This window comes from Scleropages formosus, chromosome 6, assembly GCF_900964775.1.
Source record: "Scleropages formosus chromosome 6, fSclFor1.1, whole genome shotgun sequence".
NCBI classification, from domain to species: Eukaryota; Metazoa; Chordata; class Actinopteri; order Osteoglossiformes; family Osteoglossidae; genus Scleropages; species Scleropages formosus.
The window spans coordinates 34,705,986-34,726,491 of NC_041811.1; the positions used below are offsets into that span (position 1 = coordinate 34,705,986).

The window sequence follows — 20,506 nt, forward strand, 5'->3', positions numbered from 1 at the left end:
AGGATACGCCTAAATCGTCCATGAAGGCATTTGGCATCGACACGGATAGCTGGGAAGAATCTGCAAAGAACAGAACGAGATGGCGCACCTCCATACATAAAGGCGCTGTGTTGTACGAATCCAATAAAACAACTTTAGCCGTGCAAAAACGACAGGAACGGAAATCTCGAGGCGCTCGTTCCCAACAAAATGGCACGATCACGTCCGCAGCGTCAGAGAACATTTCATGCGCAAATCGGTCTAATCAGCCATCTGCGCACGCACAACGCGCCCCCGCCCCAACCCCAGTCTGACTAGATGGTCCTCGTCGACGACGACGGACGAACAACACGCTCGGTGTATACATACAGGCCTTGCGTATCGCTCATCAGCAGGCTGAACACAACCGACTTCGATAAGAACACGTTTCCATTTTTCGGTCTGGTCACCTGTTAGTGGCGAAGGCCAACGGCAATACGAGCGCACCCTCGGGACGCCATCCTTTCCAAATGCGCCCCAAGTGCCAATAACGGAACGAGCGCCATGCGTCCCGATTAATGGCGCAACAGAAGGTACGTTTGCGGCGCCCTCCTCCCGCCCTTCCATTCCGAAAGCAGTCGAGAGAAGACCTGCTGTCAGCATCGCTTCCGCTGCTGCGATTGAGAGTCGCTTCGGCCGTCTGTCGCCCGAGCGAAAAGTCGCCGTCGTTTATTTCCCAGCGAGCCGAGACACGTTGCCACTTGTTGTTGCGCGTGCGCTGCCCTGCCCTGCCCTGCGAGGGGGTTCCTCTTTATTCCCCCTTATTTAGCCCCCATTTGTTTGCTTATTTTAAATAACCGAGCGCTGGAAACATGTGGCTTTGATGTAACAAAAGCCACAGAAATGTACTCTACGCTATATAGTTACCACGCATCACCACAAACACGGTATATACGGTATGCCCTTCAGCTTCTAAAATAATTTACTTGGATTAGGAGCTTTGACGTTTTTAATGGATGTCTTTCAGGGTGCGAACTCTTCCAAATACGGCCTGATTACCACATCAGCGCCCTTTGTGCTGCTCCGGATGCATCTCCGGAAACGGGAACGCGGCGCCGTCCGTTCGCCATCGCCGCTCGGTGCAGCGGAGCTGCGGGCCGGGGACTCACGCGAACTGGAGCGCCAGAGCAGACGCAGAGCAAAGGGCAGGTCTCCCTCAGGGCCGCTGGGTAACGGGATGCGAAAGGAAAAGGACGCATCTGGAGAGCTGGTTTAAATGTAGAGGGGGACAGCTGGTACCATAGTGATTACAGCTGTAGTACCCTTGAGCAGGGTACTTACCCTGAATTGCTCCAGTAAAACTACTCAACTGTATGAATGGGTAAATAATTGTAACCTGAACACTGTAAGTCGCTTTGGAGAAAAGCATCAGCTAAATGAGTAAATGTATGAATGGCTAAGTAATTATAACCTTAGTATTACAAGTTGCTTTGGAGAAAAGTGCCACCTAAATGAAATATTTATTCCTTGCTTTGGATGGACGGGTATTCGGTTGATTTTAATAAGTAAAACGGTGAAAAGTCATGTAAAAGTCATTTTAGGAAGTGCTGAAGGTGAGCAGTGTCATGTTGCCCCAAGCAGACTGACACTCTCATGCCTCCGTATAGACCCACTTCGAGCAACTGCCACTGCAGCTTTTGTGCACATCTCACCATTTCCCATTTGCCCCCCCATCCAATAAAGTTCTTCCTTTCAGATGCCAGCTGTGCCATCCCAGAACCACCAGTATTGTAGTGTGAAAATTTCATCTAAACATATACCTTGATGATTATACATGGGTTATACACGGGTGGCACAGCCAGTAGTGCTGCTGCCTCACAGTGCCTGGGTGGCGCAAGAGGACTTGGGTTCGATCCCCACTCAGTCTGTGTGGAGTTTGCATGTTCTTCCTGTGTCTGTTTGGGTTTCCTCCAGGTGCTCTGGTTTCCTCCCACACTCCAAAGACATGCTGTTCAGGTTCACCCATAGTGTGTAAGTGACAGAGAGAGTGTGTTCCACTGATGTATGGATGAGTGACCCAGTGTAAGCAGTGGATCTAGCAGTGTAAATCACCGTGGTGAATAAGGTGTGAGGGCTGATAACACTACACAGAGTTCACTGGAAGTTGCTCTGGAGAAAAGCATCTGATATATAAATGGAAAAGCAGAAACTGTTCGTTCTGAGAACCAGAAAGTAACCGACATGCCTTATTGTTACACCCCAAAAAATGAACGATGTATGAGCTTTGCAAATAAAGGAAGGCAGCAAGGACTGATCGGGGAGACGCCCAGGTGTTTGGGGCTTCCATCGGCCGACGTTGGCGTGAAAAGTCTGTGTGTCTCAGCGTTTTGTGTACAGGTGAAAAGGGCTCCTGCAGCTGATCAGTTCCAGGTGGTGAGAATTTTGTTCCACACGATACACTGAGCCTGGACTCGTCTTTTGCCGAGGTTTAGCGTCTCCCACCACCAATATCTGAGTTGTTTGCATGGCCTTTCACTCCTCTTCACTCTTGCACATCCTGTTATGTCACCCCAGCCAAATCATCCACAAACGCGACACCCGGTAATCAGAGAACGGGTTTCAAACCCATGCCACTTAGAGTTCAACAAAAACAAAATAACATTTGGATTCCAGCTCAAACAAACGTTGTGAAAACGGGGGAAACGAACGAGATTCCAGAGCCGCGTCGCACACACTTACTGCATGTCGGTTCGAACGAGCCGGGAGCCGTAAAGCGTCCAGGTTACTGACCTGCGTTGGTCCAGTAAAACATCCAACGAGAGAAACGTAAAACTCAAGCTAAGCCAAGTGAACCTCAGCTAGGAGACCAACATGTGCTTTTTTTTTTTGAACACACACCCTTGTGTAAAACTCCCCCAGAGTGTTTAACCGAAGTGCCCGTGTGCACATCAGAGCAGTGAGGCTCAGAATTCAACTGGAGGTGAAAGAAAAATGAAGATACAGGGCAAACATGACGAAACAAAGAGAAGTTACAGCACGTCCATTCCTAGTGCCAACACACACACACACACACACACACACACACACACACACACACACGACTCTGGGAGCTCCTTGCCAGGGTCACCCACCTCTCCAGCGCTGGGTGGTGATGACACTCTGCCTCTAGGGTTTAGCACCATCCCACGAAAGTAACACACCCTACAGCCATTGCAAACACCGCAGCTTCACAGCTACAGAAGCCTTTCGGTAAAAAAAAAAAAAAAAAAGTTCCTGTTTTATTACATTTTATTTGCAAGCAGTGGAATAAAACCACCAGCATCACAATCTCAAGGAGTCAGCAATACTGAGGAGCAAAAAAAATACAGCAGGTATTGTAATCGTGCAAACCCCCTCTGCTAGATAACACTCTTTCCCACACACACACACACACACACACACACACACACACACACACCGCCTGAAAATGTTTTAACTGTTGACATTTTCATTTTTTTCTTGAAATTTTTTACAGAAATTGTCCATATCCAGGGTATTAGAACTGTTATTACCAAAAAAAAAAAAAAGGAGAGGAAAAAAAAAAAAAAAAAAACTTGGAAAAAATGTTCAAAAAAAAAAAAAAAAGGGATTGATGAAAAAGTGGAGGCAAATAATAGAACTTTAACAACATAGATATATACATAATATAGAACTAACACAGGACATTTCCCAAACGAGTGTCAAACGAAGTTTTTTTCACATCATTCCCCGGTAAATACGGCTCCCGCACACGCCGCACGGCATCTTCAAGCAGCACTTTACCCCCCGTGCGCCTCCCCCTCAAACGCCTACGCAGAGGTGAGTACCTCCTGCCGAGGTGCAGGCCCTCTGAAGGTGCCCTCCCGCACGTCCAGCGGATGCCCGATGCCCTGACGCACTCTGCCAGGACACACACACACACAAACAAAAACACTGGAACAAGAGCAGCAGTCGAGAACGTCAGAGTGCAACACTCAGCATTTGTCCGTATCGATCCAGGAGAACGGCAAGGATCCATCGAGTCGACCACACGCTCAAAGAGCACTATGTACAAGGAGTCGTTCGCCGACAAACGTCCCTTCTGTCCGCAGCCCCAGAGTCCGACTCCCGCTCTGCTTTCGGCTTCGGCGACATTTGAGCAAAGTACTGAGCGCTGGAAGCGGGGGCGCGAGGACGCTGCGTCTGCGAGGAGCTGCTTTGCTCCAAAAAGCTACGGGACAGCAAGTCCACAACTCCTTTCCCGCACGAGAGCCAATAGGATAAATATTGCGGAGTAAACAGTTATTTCAGAGGTCTGTTAGAAAGCACTGGAAGGCCAAAGAACGGCGACGTAAAGCAAAGAAAATATTGTTTTAAAAAACATTCCTCTTTAATGCCCTTCCGTTTTCCTCGGCCTTTGGAACAAAACTGCCAGTGTATTTTAGGACACTGCTGCCTGTGCAAATATGCGTTGCCAAGGGCGATGCGTGGTGTACAGGCTTCTCCGACAGTCACGGTTTGTCAAGATTGTTCAGGAAGACTGTTTTACATCTGCGCGAGATCTTTCCTCGAAAGGAAATTCTCGAGAGCGCCGCGTTGTCTCCAAAGAGCCCGTTTCCGTACCATCGCACAAGTCGTACTGCCGCACCCGAGACGCTCGTGAGCACAATCCCGGGTTAACCTTTGCATTTTCTTCCCAAATTCAATAAAAGGATGCATTATTGAAATCTGTTTCCCTAGTAGGACACTCACAAGTTTGCTCAATTCATAACTGCTGTCATTTTTTTATTCCCAATTTACTGAGCAAAATAACACAATGTTGGGTCTCTTCTGACATCACCAGGGTGGCCTTGCTGGAGAGCCAGTTCGTGGAACGGCCCTTGCGCCCAGGGGCACCCGGTGCCCTCACTACCCTGGTACAACGAGAACTTTTACCCCACTTACGGTCTTAAGAGCCGCCGAGGGCAGCGCCGGTAAAGTTGGAACGGAGGGTCACCTTTTAGAAGAACGTGTCCTTTCTGTTTCTGTAGAGGATCTTCTTGAAGGCCCTGCGGAAGTCCTTGTTGAAGATGGTATAGATGAGAGGGTTCAGCGAGCTGTTGCAGTAGCCGATCCAGAAGAAGAACTTGAAAAGGGGGTCGGGAAGGGTGCAGGCCTGGGGGCAGATGGCCTGCAGGCTGTAAGAGAAAAAGAACGGGAACCAGCAGACCACAAACACTCCGATGACCACAGCCAGCACGAAGGTGAGCCTCTTCTCTCGGTTGACGAGGGCCTTCCGTCGGGCCGTGTTGGGCGTGCTCTCCGCTCTCACCCTCTGCGCAACCAGAACCGTCCCCCTCGATGTTACGATCATGTCCCTGCTTTGCTGCGCCGAGGGAGGAGGGAGCACTCCCCCACCCGACAGCCTCGCCGCTCTGGAGGGCCCCTGGTCCACCAGCTCGCTGACCTTCTCCATGTCAGATCCTGAACTAGAGCTGTTGCGGTTGTTGTTCTCTGCCCTCCTTGGCCTCTTGCCCTCCTGGTGCCCGAAAGCATCTTGCGGTTGTTCTAGGACAGACGAAGCTGGGGACAGTACGGGTACATGGCCCGGAATCGGGGAAGGTGTCGTAGTTGGAGTCGGGGCGGCGTGAGGAGACGGCGGCTGGAGCTGATCGCACGAGTTAACGGATGGCTTGGCCTGCCGCGTGCCGGGAGGAGCTGGAACGGAGAGACTCGGAGGCCTTGGCACAGTCCTCTTATAGGAAGGCGCTGAGCCACCGTCACCGCTGCCACGCTGTCGTCCCTGAAGCTTCGCCGGCAGCGTCGGAGCGAGTCTTCCGTTCTTCCTGGGCTCGCCGGGCGGGCAGCGCGTGTGACGCTTGGCGATCTGGTAGATGCGCACATAGACTAGGATCATAATGAGGCAGGGGGCAAAGAAGGAGCCGATGGTGGAGTACAGAATGTACCAGCGCTCATCATTCAGCTGGCAGCGCTGTCCATCCTGACTCTTGTTCATGGACAGCAGCGGCGGGAAGGAGATGACGGCCGATATGAGCCACACCACCAGGATGGCGGCCTTAATGCGCCCGGGCGTGCGCCGAGCGCTGTACTTGACAGCCTGCGACACGGACAGGTAGCGGTCCAGGCTGATGGCGCAGAGGTGCACAATGGAGGAGGTGCAGAAGAGCACATCGAGCGCCAGATAGATTTCGCACCACGCGGCTCGGAAGTACCAGTAGCCCATGAGCTCGTTGGCCAAAGAAAAGGGGATGACCAGCGTGGCCACCAAGATGTCCGCGGCCGCCAGAGACACCAGGAACAGGTTCTGGGGTCCACGCAGCGAGCGGCTCGTCAACACGGCGATGATGACCAGGATGTTGCCGAAAATGGTGAAGATCATCATGACGGTGATGGCGGTGGCAAAAGCAGCGGTGGCTTCCGGGGAGTAAGGGGGCAGTTTGAGGGCACTCTGGTTGCAGAGAGAACCGGTGCCGCTCGACCCGCTGCCCACGCTCAGGTTTCCGCCCGCGGCCCCCGGTCCCGGCAAACAGGGGCCGTCCAGGACGGACGCCATGGCGCGGCAGGCCAGCGGATGCAGTAGACTGCTGAAAACGAGCAGGGTCTCTGGCTTTCTCAGCCGATGTAACACATCTGGATGGAGGTATAAAGCAGGTCAAGCACAAATTCAATAGTTACAATGAATGAAACAGAGGAGCTCACGCACAAGGACAGATGAGACGGTAGAAAAGGGGACATTCGGGGCTGGAAACCTGCCGAATTTCCTCGCGCCGTCCGATCGTATACAGACTGTCACGTGGAAACGGGTCTCCGCGCGCCCTCCTTTTTCCAGCTTTTCTGCCTTTTGCTCGCCTCAGGCTCAGTTCGTCCAAGCAGTCAGAAGTCAATTACATCAAAGTTGAAAGCATTTTTCTTCTTCACAATAAGTTTATTAAACAGTGTTCCGTTGTTTCCAGCCGGCGTCGAAGAAAGGAACCCGGGCTCTCTGAGAATTTACTGTCATTTCCAGCTCCAAACTTAGTGGCGCAGAAACCTCACGACCACTGCGCGTGAATCGCTGTAAAATCCCACGAAAGTCCACGCTTTCTCTCTCGCGACACAGCACTGGGCTGCACACGGACGACGCGCTTCACACGGGTAAAACGGGGAGGAGACGCGCCCAGGCGCTCCGAGACCCCGCTGTGCGCCCGGCAATTGCGCGCAAAAAAACGCGCCGAACGGAACGGCCGATTCACTCGTCCCGCGAGTCAGAGGAGCTTCGCAGCCCCACGCGCTCCGCTCCGCTCGCAGGTGCCTCTTGTCTCTCCATCGCATGGAGCGAAAGCGCGCACGCGCCTCCCAGCCGCGGACACACAGTCCGGCGCGCTCCCGTTCCGCCGCTGCACCTCCCGCGATCCCCGCGCGCAGGACCGTCCCACGCTGACGCGAGCGGGTCTCTCTCTCTCTCTCTCTCTCTCTCACCCCCAGCTGCGGCGGAGTGATGTCAAAGCGGGCGTCACGCAGCGCGCGCTCCTCGCCGAGCAACCGCGTCCACGTCGCGCCTCGGATCACTGTATTAAACACAGTATTTGTACAGTACTAGTGTATTCTGAGAACACATGGTGGTGAGAGGAATGTTCCCCGTTAGACGATCATTATAAATAATTATAATTACCATAATTAGATGTAATTAAAACGAGAGCTAAACAACTGATTACTCATTAATTAGTAATAGAAATCAGTGTTACAATACTGAATACATGCTTTAAGAGCAGCGCGCGCCACACCTCCAAGAAGCAGGATCAATCTGTCAAGTTTTAAATGAAAGGCGGCGCCGCGCCGCGCCTGAGCCGTGCGATTGGACGTGGGTTCGAGCCCCGCTCAGTCTGAGTGGACTTTCTCCCTCTGTTCCAGGAGGTTTCTTGGCGCAATCCAAAGACACTCGTGTCATGTAAGCACTTCACAATAAACGCTGCACCTAGCTTTGGAGAAAAGTGTCTGTCCACACACTATATGGTTGGAGCTTGTTAGAGACTTTTTTCGCAAGTCCAAGCAGCTGAGGGTAGCCCCCCCCCCCCCCCCCCCCGTGCCGCATCACCTAAACTGCCAAAAACAGACATAATTATGAGACACTGTGCTGCTTAAAATGGTTTAATTATGGACTCAAAATCTCCCCCGTGACCAATATTTTATTAATGTTTTAATTAAGTAGTTGTATTGGCATTAGATGATTTAAGAGTCAACCTTTGCCTTACAGTGGACACCTGTCGCAAAAAACCAGTAATGGCCCTACGGCCTGGGGGGATGTGTGTGTGTACACCTGAGAAAATTTGTTCACTTTTTTGAACAGAGAGCTGCAACGATTGGATTATTCTAAGAACAGAGATTGCAGAATTCCTACCACCCCCACATGCATAGAGCCTTCAGAAACACCTATCCCTCCCTTGTGTCCATGATGCTGCCGCTATTGTCCCTGCAAGTGTCCCCCACAGGCCACTCTTGGTGAGAACCCACTCTTTGCATGACGGTGCTGAACTACCGCTTTCCTATCAAAAGATGAACAAGCTTGAGGTACTGGAATCCCACACCAATTAAAAAAAAAAAATTAAATGTAAGATTTAAAGACTGATCCTCTGTCTGTTCTCTACATGACCCATCAGGTGATGTGTAGGTGAACATGACCTTCGCGCTCTTTAAAGAAGGAACGGAACTGAACACAAAGGTAGCGCTAGAAGTGCACAAGCTCAGTTATTCTCCCTCTACTTGACTAACGGTCATGCTGAACAGCCGACACCTAATGGACGCTGGGTCAGTCACATCAAACCCACTGCTGACATGTCTGAACCTGCATTTCAGGGGCAGTGAAATGTAACTTTTCTCACAGACAAGAGGTCACTTTGGGGAAAAGCATCTGCTAAATGGGGAAAAAAAAATATACATGTAATGTGACGCTATCCCTGTATACGCTGGCTGCTCTTCCATTTATTTTACCGTCTTCACCGTAGTACACTATGCTCTGACTGCAAGATTCAAGTACCACTACATTTTATTTTGCTTATGGCCTAGATATTGATTGTCAAGCTGTTCCTTTCATCCTCCAGTCTTTCAAGCTTCCTTTGGTTCACACTTGTGCACATGCCGTGGTCCAGTTGTCATCTTGTCTGCACAGCTCTGGACTTTCCTTTTCCTGAATACCAACATCAGCAATTTGAACATCCAGAAACCTTAAATTCAGCTCCATGACAAACAGCAGCAGTACTTGGAATGGTCCTCAGGTGTTTCTCAGTACTGTGTCAAGTCTCTGCCGCATGCCAATCTGCCAGGGTATCGATGTTCATTCTGGTTTGTCCATTTCTTCAAGTATGGAAGTAAATTCTTTCACATGCTGTCACATTATGTTTTGGCAGTTAGCATGAAGGATGAGCCAGTGTCCTAGATCACTCTTGCCTGACAGAGGTAGAGAACAACCTTCATACTTCTTCAGGACAATACTGAACAAAGAAAAACCTGAAGACACCAAAACTGCTAAGATATTCCAAAGTAATGCACCTGCTTCCCAATTAGACCAGTCATCATTTATTTTTGTTCAAACATTAACACCTGCTGGCAGACACTCAAACCCTGGTTTACCCAACAGGACAACCCGATGATCACGGAGGCCGAGATCAAACACACTTCAAGCACACTAATGTAGAAAAGGAAAGTCAAAGATCACCTAACAGACAGGTTCAGTTACACTCTGGAGCAGTGTACTGGAACAGAACCAAAATTCTGTTTAAATGTGAACCTCTTACTTCATCAACTTGATGTAAGACTCTGCAAACAATTAAGAACCTCTGTTTACTGTACAACACAACCTAACAAGTGCAAAGCTACTCATTTTTACATGGTAGTGTCCTAGGGTGAACCCCCACATGTAAGTTCCCTTGTCTCACCCCCCCACTACACCAGCAGCAGCCAGGGGTGAAATCTGTATCTGGTTAACCTCTTTTTTTCAGGGAGGGACACTTCCTAAAAATAATCTGCATCAGGAGGAGGCTAAAGCACTTAAGAAGAAATATTTGTTCAGTAAAACACCAAAAAACAAAAAAGAGGCAGAACAAACATTGTTGATGTCAGACAACTATTGCACCGTTGTTCTGTGCAAGTTGTAGCCACGGATTTGGCTCTGTCAGCCATGTGCCACTGCTATTGAACTGATGAGGGAGGTGGGTGCTCCCACCATCAGCTGAACAACTAATGGAGCTGAAACACACACAAACAAACCTTTAGAAAACCAAGACAGAAAGGAAGCAAAAGGTTAGGCAGTAAGTGTTAAATTGGGACTCAGCTTTGCAGTACATCACAGGAGCTCATCTAAGATCAAAGACAAACACTGCACGTAGGGGGTCGTGATGGGCAAGCAGCCTGTTGAAGGCCAATGCTGGTTTGACAAGGCACCACAGCAGGACCCAATTCCTCCCACTCTTTGAGACTGACATTTTCCTTGGAAAGAGATCTTTGATCAAGACACTTAAGAGCTGAAGGAATGATCTACTTTATAAAACTTGTGCGTCAACCAAGCACGTAGACAGAAAGTTGGTCTCACTGTCCAAGAGAATACAAAGAACCTACTGAGAAAAGGGGAGCAGGTAAGTTCAAACTGAGTACAGCCAACAGGTCTCCACGAACACAACTCATGGATAAATGGCGCCATCCTGAGGACAACTGTCCTCAACAATTCCATGCTTCTCTTCAGTATGACAGATTACTACACATTACTTCATTATACATCTTGCACTTGAAACTCTGGCCCACACAGTGAGCAGGGAATTTCCTATACATTATTAATAAAATCATTTCACATATGATCCTGCACCAAGTGTCTCATGACAAAGTAGTAATAAAAAAAAGAATGTGGATAAAATGTTTGCACAGCAAGGATGGGTGTGGTATGTTTTACGGCTGATAAACAATGTAACCCCACACACAAAGTTTTGCAGAATAGCAAGGCTAAAGCAGACCCATCTAGTAGGGGAAAAGTTGTCAACACTGTGCACTAGTTCGTGGCCAATTTCTCTCAATTACAGATGAGTTACCATGTTATGGAGCCCATCACATACTGTGCTATGTTAAGGACTGATCAGTGAACAGGTAGCACTCAAAGCTGTTTCACTTAGGTTTTCAAATAATTGTATTCATGTTAACAGATTTATATTTGGTATGGATGTTTACATTTATTTTACTTGGCAAACATATTTATTGAAATACTGTGCATTGCTCTGACAGGCAGACATGTCTGACTCAACTAATTCATTCCAGATGCACCAAAAGCAAGAAGCTGCAGGTGGTAAAACAGTTAGAGCTGCTGCCCTTGGACTAGAGGCACAGGTTCAAATCCCACCTCCTAAGTACCCCACACCAAGAAACTCACTCACCCCGAAGCCCTTGAGCAAACTGTTTTACACCAGAGATAAAACCACTGACAGGAGTAAGACTGTGAAACCATGAGAAGGCAGTTTGACACTGCTTTCCCATATCATATTTAAACACACGGAGCCTTAAATACACTGAAAAGGATTTATGGCAACAGTGTAGATTTAATCAGTGTGTGTATAGCTTCCAGCAGCAAGTGGTGTCAAGGTGCATTCAATACCTTACACGGTGGCAGGCCGACAAATCTGTCGGCCTAGGAGACAAAACTGAGCTACAGCTGTGACTGTGCCCCTTTAGAAGATGTCCTCATCTCCTTATGGCTGTGCAGGTGACTGAAGGAGCACTTTGGTCTCAACGCTGAAGCTCACAGGTCTTTTGCTCAGGTCCATCATGGCAATGAGGCACTCTGGCTCCAATTGCTCACGTTACATTTGGTCCCATTCAGATCTCTGGGATTCGTCCACATACATCTCTTTGAAAAGAGGACAGTTCAAAGTGTACATTCATTCATGTTTATCTGTTTGGCCTTTGCATCTTTACAGGCCTTCACAGTTAATACCCAGACAGAGGACTATGGTGAAGACTAATAGCAGTGCATTGCTAGACCACCAGCAGCAAGAGTGAAACCTAGTATTGGGGACCAGTTGAGCTTTTTTGCCATTTCCTAAACTACATTTGGACAAAGGACTTTTGACAAGTTTATTTTGCTATGCAGCAAGCTCTGGTGCTTCTTCACTGACACATAATGAATTCAAAGCCTTTCCAAGCCATCTGTGGTGCTCTACTAGGTCAGGAGGGACACTTCCAAAGATTCAGCGGTAAACAAATTAAATAACTTTGGAAGGAGATGGGGGGGGGGGGACAAGGGAGGGGATGAAGAGCACTCAGGTTTTCAACATGTACAACACCTCCCATCATTGCTTGGCTGGAGAAGGCATCACAAAGGCAACAGCCACATGACTCAACACATGCAGTACACCACATTCACACTTCAAGGGAAAGTCGGACGTACACACACACACACACACACACACACACACACACACACACACACACACACACACACACGGTTAGACTAACCCTATCAGCCTGTCAGCCTTGCCCTTCAGTGACAGTAGGGTTGTATCACAATAAGCTCATCTATTTAAAGCCATTGTTGTTGGAGAAAGTAACCCTAACTGGTTTTTGCTGATATAACCCACAGATATAAAACCTGAAGAAGATATAAAGCTGAGTAGAAAATGTCTTCAGAAACAAAATTTGCAGATTATTCACAACTGGTGATGTTTGGTGTTGTGATAAATGCTGAATCAAGAGCACAAACACACACGCACATAGTTGATCTCCTGCTCACCGCAGCTGTACAGTTTCCGGATCCTCTGGACATCCAGCTCACTCAAGTACCTCCTCTGTCCAATGTTCATACCTTTAGTTTTGGCCACAATTGTTGGCTGCCCATTAGCAGAGAAGTAATACCTAGAAGAAGAAGCAGCAATTCAAGGACACGCTCAAATCATCCATGAAGGCATTTGGCATTGACACGGATAGCTGGGAAGAATCTGCAAAGAACAGAACGAGATGGCGCACCTCCATACATAAAGGCGCTGTGTTGTACGAAGCTAATAAACAACTTTAGCCGTGCAAAAACAACAGGAACAGAAATCTCGAGGCGCTCATTCCCAACAAAATGGCACAATCACATGTCCGCAGCATCAGAGAACATTTCATGCGCAAATCGGTCTAACCAGCCATTTGCACACGCACAACACATCCCCCGCCCCACCCCAGTCTGACTAGATGGTCCTCGTCAACAACGATGGACAAATAACAATACCTAGAACATTGAAAAGTCGTTCAGAGATTTAAAAGTCACAAATTTCACGAATCCTGTACAAAACAGCAACAGCACAGCATGTCCAACAGCTCGTATTGGAGCCAAAGGGCACTTACTTGCCATAATGCATTATGGATTTGAGGTCATATGGCAAGTCTTGCATGGAGGCATTTGTTGCCAAAAATTCCTGTTCCTTTCCTACAGAAAAAAGATGTTAAAATTGGCTACTTCATGCACCTTTGCCTTTAAATGGCAATTCAGCCAATAATTTAAAAGCACATAAACAGCAGGCTCAGGACAGCAGTAAGGTTGGGCAGATTACAACAGGCTTCTTCAGTTTATACAACAAATTAAATCAACTTAGCTTAACGCCACAGTAAACATGGAGCAGCACATTACCCGTCTCAGCTGATGCACCTGCCAGTTTTACTGCAAAGGCTGCAAAGCATTCTTGTTCAATCTGACATGTCCACAGTGCTCGTTTTAATTTAAGACAATAGATTTTCTGCTTAAAAAAAAAAATCTGGAAAAACTTGAATGAAATTTGTTTCACTGATAAATACCCACAACATCCTTTGCAGTGCTTATTATTCTTTTGAGGCTACTGCCCTCAAGTTCCTCCACGAGATCAAACAAACACTTGATCAGGAAATACAGGAACACAATTACTGATTTTCAGGATAATCAAATTATATTTACATGTATTCATTTAGCAGACGCGTTTCTCCAAAGCATTGTACATCTCATAGAAAATATATTTTTAACCCAATATAAACAAAATAATATCCTTTCTGCCAGCACAAGGAAAAAAGCGTCTTGTGAAATGTGAAGGCATCCCCAACTTAAAAGGTGGTAATGCCAGAGGTTCGGGACACTACCTTGTTGGGTCTAACCAGTCTCCGCCATGAAATTTAAAATTTAAATAATAATAATAAAAAAAAAAAAAAAAAAAACACAACATGCTGCAGCATGACTTGTGTTTGATATGGAAATGCAATAGCATGTCTCTCCCCTTTCCTTCTTTCTCCATTGGCTTCCTGCAGCTGCTTGTATTAAGTGCTTAATGGCTTCAAGATGGTCAAATGATGAGCAAACCAATACCTTCTGGATTCGATCAATGCCCACAACCCAGATGGAGTGCTGTGCTTCTCCACCACTGGTCCCATTCTCGTCCCACTCGCAAAGGTACCAAAACTGTGACCCCATTGTGCTGGAATTAACTTCTCTGAGAATTCATGGGTCTTGAAACACTTTCAAGCCCATTTCCCTTCTTACCTCCTGACATATTCATAATTAGCCCAACACCATCTGCTACTACAAACTACATACTGTATACTCCTTACAGAGGCAGTCACTTGAGGAACATGTCCTTGCAAAACAGTGCCAAACAAGCAGAGCTTAAATAATTGTGTTTTGTAGAAAAAGGTCTTGACCTGCTGTCTAATGCACTTTTGTTTACTCAGTTCTATATTGCATTGGAGAGGGAAAAAATGCACCTGTAAGATGTATAAATGCAATTGTAAACTGAGTGGCAAGACATTAGTGCAGTTCATTCAAATAGTTTGGAGCCAACTTTCCTTACCTTTCATGATGTTTTCATACAGAACCGAGATGTAACGGTCCCGGTCCTGGCGCATATGCTCATGGTAAAACCCCAGCGCATGCAGCAGCTCATGACAGATGTTGCCTGGATGGCAGTTGGGGCCAATAAATACTGGCTGAGGGCCCCCACGCCGCCCTACGAAGGAGGCACAGCTGGACAGGGCAGAGGAGTAAACAGTATAACAACAGATCTTAGACCAGAGCTTCTCAAACTGCAGCCTGTAAGGTTAGAGCAGATGTTTACTTTCCTGGAGGAACAGAGTAACTCAGTTCCTGAATTCAGGTTATTTTTCCTCCTGCCTGTGCAAAACATGCAAGGTATTCATTTGCAGATAAGGCAAACACTATTCCACTAGGATAATGTAAGAATGCCAGTATTACAAAGAGCAAGTGAGGACAGCTCACCCATTGCCATCAACAAAATTCAGGTAGTCCATCTCTGTGGTGCGTTCATGAAAGGAGATACACGTTTTCTGGGAAATCATTTTGAAGGCTTCACATATGTCATTCGTCTTGTTGCCTGAAAAGAGATGAAATGATGGTTGCAATACCATAATAAAAACCACTGAAAACATTGGTCCGAGTCAGTATGCCGAGGGGTCCATAACCCCAGAGTACTAGTGTACCTGCAGCCTTTCTACTTCTCTCTATACCTCCATGTCTCCGTGTTGGCAAAAAAGCCAACTTTAGTCAGATTCAATAAAGTTAAAAAATTCATATGACATAACTTTACCTATTAACCAGCTTTCCAAGACAAGTGAAAATGCACTAAAAATAGGTCAAACTCACCTAATTTATGAGCAATAAGATAAGGCAGAGACACCACCCCATCGACTGTCGGCCAAAGGTGATTTTCAACACTTCTGTTAGTCTTCTACAAAAGGGGGGGAATTATTGAACACATTCTGTTTACACAAAGAAATTTAAACTGCTGGAAAAACCAAACAGAAAAACTGGCATGTGACAATATTCAGAATTCTAGGAAACTGAGCAAAGTCAGTATGATCCCTAAATGTTCAAAACTCCTGTAGTCATTTGGAAAATCTATTAACATTGCAGTTTTTAAAAAATTATGGTCAATGTAGCTTCAGTATGCTTCATTTATTACTGGCTTATTTCTCAAAACGTATGCATCACTGTGACAAACCTGGTGATTGATTAATTTTGTGTTGAGCCAAGGGTAAAAGGGATATTGCATACAGAACAAAAACCTAATTTTCCAAAGCCAGTTTATCATATAGTGGACAGGAGTAGCAAGTCAGATGCAATTTTCTAATTAATGTGAGCAACTGCCTGCTCTTTCCAAAACACAACAAAACTAGACAGGAATTTTACATCAGTGCCCTGTTGCAGACATACTGGACAAACAACTCATTGTAGGAAACTCATACCACTTGGGGCAAAATCATGGTGCCGTGGGCAATGTTTGCACCTCGTAGCTCCTGGACAGTTTCTCTATGTTCATGGGGGTTTCCTCTGGGTGCTCTGGTTTCCTCCCATAATCCAAAGACATGCATTTCAAGTGAATTGGTGACTAAATCACCAAAGGACTGTATGTGAATGATTATGTGTACACAATTGTCTAGTGATGGACAGGTGTCCCATTTTTTAAGGATGGGTTCCAGACCACCACAACCCTGTACTGGACAAGTAGCTACTGATAATGGACAGACAATACTTATACATCCGAGTTATGATTTTTGCACATTCATCAATATCAAAAATCTGATGGTGCACCGTTTTACAGTGGCAGGTGTCAAAATGTGCCAAACATGTAGCCAAGTCTTAAGGAGAATTGTTTCATAATCATCTGAACCTCACTTTGAAGTGTGGTAACCTAACATACACTGACCAGCATTTCAAAACTTCCACAACATGGATGTACTCCATACCCTGGAGAACTGTACTCCACTTTTCAACTACATCGGGATGTCAACAAAAGATCAGAAACAGCACAACCAGCAGCGATTTAACGTTGAATTGAGCCACCATTGTAAGAGGCAGCTAGTCAGACAATGTAGACTAAAGGAAACAAAGTGGTCATTTAAGTGCAGCAGCTGTAAGTGATCTGACAGTCAGCACTTTAATACAGTAGTTTCTACAAAACAGCCAATGTTTGAAAAGGGTCAGTCAGTGCTTGAAATTAAGGAGTACTGGTCACAAGTCATGACAAGTAATGATAAAAAGCTAGTTTTCTGCCTGGAATAGAGAAGAAAACATCTGCCAAAAACACCAGGACAGCCCCTAAAACTATTCACAAAATTAACCTGAGACCCAGTGCCAAAAACCACATATTGGAAGCATCACAAACCTGGGTTTTTTTGTAGGGATACTATATTCAACATAAATGTGCAAAAACACCTAACCTGGAAGAGTAAGCATAAAATAGCAGAAAACATAGGCTCCTGAGCAGGAGAGAGGGAGAAGGGGGGAAAAAACAAGAACTCCAGGCTCTTAGTGGATGAGGCAGGTGAATTGAGTACAGCTGATACAGAATGCTGCTGCCAGAGTTGTGTGTGACTTGCCAAAGCGTTCCCATGCATCTCCTCTACTCGTTTCTCTGCACTGGCTTCCTATAGCTGCCTGGATCAAATTTAAGACCCTGGTTATTGGCTACAAATGCATTAATAAAACTTCTCCCAGATATCTACAAGTCTTGATCATCCGATACACCCCAACCAGACCGCTACGCTCTTCTACATCTGCCCGCGTGGTTCCACATATGAAAGGTAAAGCGCAAAGGCTGTTAGTGCTAGCTCCATTGTGGTGGAACGACCTCCTCCTCTTTATCCAGACTCACTTGGCGCATGATCTCTTAAGTTTATCTAAAGTATAAATGTTCAGGCACCATAACTTTAATATAATGCCCAGATAAACCTTTACACAGCTACTCCTGCAATGTAACATAAATGTTTATATGTATCTCAAAAAAATTACTAGGAAAGTGATCAGGAGTCATGGATATTCTGATAAAGCTACTCATGTGATGAACATTCCTTCATAGGGTGGAAAGAAACTAACTGCACTTGATCACGTGTCTGGATCTAAGTGTCTCTTTGTCCTAACATAATGAACACATTGTATTTTCCATGATATGTACATCAGTTTGGAGAAAAGTGTCTGCTAAATGAATAAATGTAAATGTAAGTGAGCGAGCTATTCAGATTGACAGTTTGAGAGGAGTACGGACCAGCTGGGAGGTGAAGGATGTCGTGTTTTGGAGAGGTTCAGCTGTAGGTGGTCGTTAACAGATGTTAGGAAATTACATTCTATATCTTCAAAAAAACAGCACTTGCTTTATATTTTGAAAAGAGTGTAGACAGGGACAAGTGAAACTATGTACAGGGAACACTGACATCCTTTCATGTCACCAGATAAGAGCTGCCCAAAGTGGCCTTACATTTGAAGGACAGCTGATATGTCCCTGGAAATAAGATGAAGACATACTGGAGTAAGGCAGATTCTGCGAACGAACCAAAAATTGTTCCGAATGTGGATGCACAGACAAGCTAAGCCATGCATTACCTTTGTGGGTCAGAACACAAGCAAGTTTTGGAAGAGAGATCAAATAAAATTATAAACAGAAATGAAAACCTTCAGATCATCAAAAAACGTTTCCAGTGCCGTATTCCTACATGCACCACATGTTGCCCTTTTTCCACTCACCTGTTGATGCTCCTCCTCTGGAGTGTCTTCAAAGACACTAACTGTACCTGCAGGAGACATGCGTTTGAGTAACCAATGTCTCCCATTAACCATCTCAACAGCTTCCTAAAGGTGCGTCTTCCTTATTCCATCTGCACATGAAACACATTCAATAACAAGAACAAAGTATACAGCTTATTTTGTTACAAAGAACAAACCATGTAAGAAGTTGGTGTAAATCACATTACCATGCACCGTTTCCAGAGGGGAGCTGCTGTGCACCAGAGGCCTCCCACGGAGTTTCCCCAGGACAGTGCCACAACCTAGTCAAGTACTCAAGTTATCTAACAATTGAACTCGACAAGGAGCAGCAGGTTGTACGTTTCCAGGTTACCACTGAATTATAATCATCATTATGGGCAGCACAGTGGGTAGCGCTACTTCCTCACAGTACCAGGGCTCCAGTGTTCTGGTTTCCTCCCACAGTCCAGACGTGTGTGTGTGCGTGTGCGTGTTAGACTGGCATCCCATCCAAGGTGGGTACCCCCCATGAGTCCATCACGGGCCCCAGACAAGCAGTTTGCAACATCAAATGAACTAGTAACAACACTAATTTTTACAATAATAATTACAATAGCTGATACCTTTTGAGGCAACTCACAGTGCCACTTCCAGACACTTAGATATTTACTACTTACTGTATTTGTATTTATTGCTGCTTGTCTAAATAGGCGTTTTTTTTTTTTTTTTTGTAAAAATAAAAAATCGTAGGAGGGTGATCAGGATTTGTCAGTTTTATGCACCTACTCCTGTGATATTCACTGGTGCATATAGTGGATGGAAACAAACTAGGTTTACTTAAGAATCACATGTCTGCAACTATGTCTCTCCCATGTACAAATTGTATTTTCTCTGAGTTGTACATCACTTTGGAGAAAAGCATCTGCTAAATGAGTAGATGTAAATGTAATGTCTAATAGGTGCCTGTTGTCAATGTCTGAATCTGAGCCTCGTCACAAGCATTTCAATGCCCAGTGTGGACAGAGCGCACCCAGCGTAACTGTGCAAATCACACGACTGACTGACTCAAAGCAGAAACCTCTACGTGGCCATAGCGCCACCTGCTGCCCATAACTAACGTCACTGCACGAGCACCGGAGAAGGTTTCTGCCGCGACACAGGGTCACGGTGGATCGGAGTCCATCCCGGATCGGACACGTGACGCGCGTGCACACGAGCCACAGCCAAACGCGCGTCTTTGGGCTGCGGGGGAGGGGGCCGGCTCGAGCGCGAACTGCTTTCCTGTTTGCAAGCGATTTCACGAAACGTGAAAATAAATACCAGCTTCGCGTACTTTTTTTTTTAACAAGGTGCATTTCTATTGTATGTGTGTATATATATAATGATGCGTTTCTGGAAATGCTGGAAGTACTTGTTTGTTTGTGTTGTTTTCCGCGTTGTTCTTAATTCTTTTTTAAATTTAAATTAAAGTTCGTCAGTGAGAAAAAGAAGCAAGTGAGGGAGGCACGAAACACAGTATTTACCTGTCGCAGGCGGTGTGTCGTCTCGAGAGCTCCTCCTTATAGGCATTATGATTAATTCACCTGAAAGGACAAAACAATTCGCGATAGCTATATTATATATAGACTAGAGCGCGTCAATACGCACATTTGTGCAAACAGACCAGTCCGTCACACTCTTGTCTTTTGTGGGTAAAATCAGAGGTGGAAAATTTAGCGGCGTTTCTGAACATCGCCAGAACAAGTAGTGCCGCCATACCGTATCTGCACCAGAGCAGGGTGAAAACGGCACACAGCACCTTAGTTCGCATAAAGCACATCATGGTCATAAGTGACATATTAAGCGAGGAACACGTCACAAAACGACCAAAAAAAGTGCCATAATGGCTCTTAAACCGGCGCCGACTTTTCACTCGGGGGAGCTCGCGCACCCAACCCAGGTGCGCGCGAGCGCGTTGCACGTGTGCGCCGTCGCGCGCGGACAGTGTAATCGGCGGGAAACCGCGCTGTTACCCCATTTCACTGTTGTAATTTACCCGGATTTCGAATGTAAAAGTGA

General features: G+C 46.3%; 2 protein-coding genes across 2 annotated transcripts; both read right to left on the minus strand.

Annotated features, from left to right (window-relative positions):
* Positions 1 to 4,546: 4,546 nt before the first annotated feature.
* LOC108933672 (alpha-2B adrenergic receptor-like) lies at positions 4,547 to 7,379 on the minus strand. Its single transcript, XM_018750873.2, has one exon. It carries the CDS (start codon positions 6,506 to 6,508, stop codon positions 4,955 to 4,957), a length of 1,554 nt encoding a protein of 517 aa, XP_018606389.1. The 5' UTR covers positions 6,509 to 7,379; the 3' UTR covers positions 4,547 to 4,954.
* A 3,983-nt stretch (positions 7,380 to 11,362) lies between these two features.
* LOC108932934 (astacin-like metalloendopeptidase) lies at positions 11,363 to 20,017 on the minus strand. The gene is made up of 9 exons (XM_029253094.1): positions 19,972 to 20,017; positions 18,676 to 18,750; positions 18,449 to 18,495; positions 15,572 to 15,656; positions 15,188 to 15,302; positions 14,763 to 14,935; positions 13,297 to 13,378; positions 12,701 to 12,822; positions 11,363 to 11,818 (listed from the first exon to the last, which is right to left on the minus strand). Exons 1-9 carry the CDS (start codon positions 20,015 to 20,017, stop codon positions 11,772 to 11,774), a joined length of 792 nt encoding a protein of 263 aa, XP_029108927.1. The 3' UTR covers positions 11,363 to 11,771.
* Between the last annotated feature and the right edge of the window lie 489 nt (positions 20,018 to 20,506).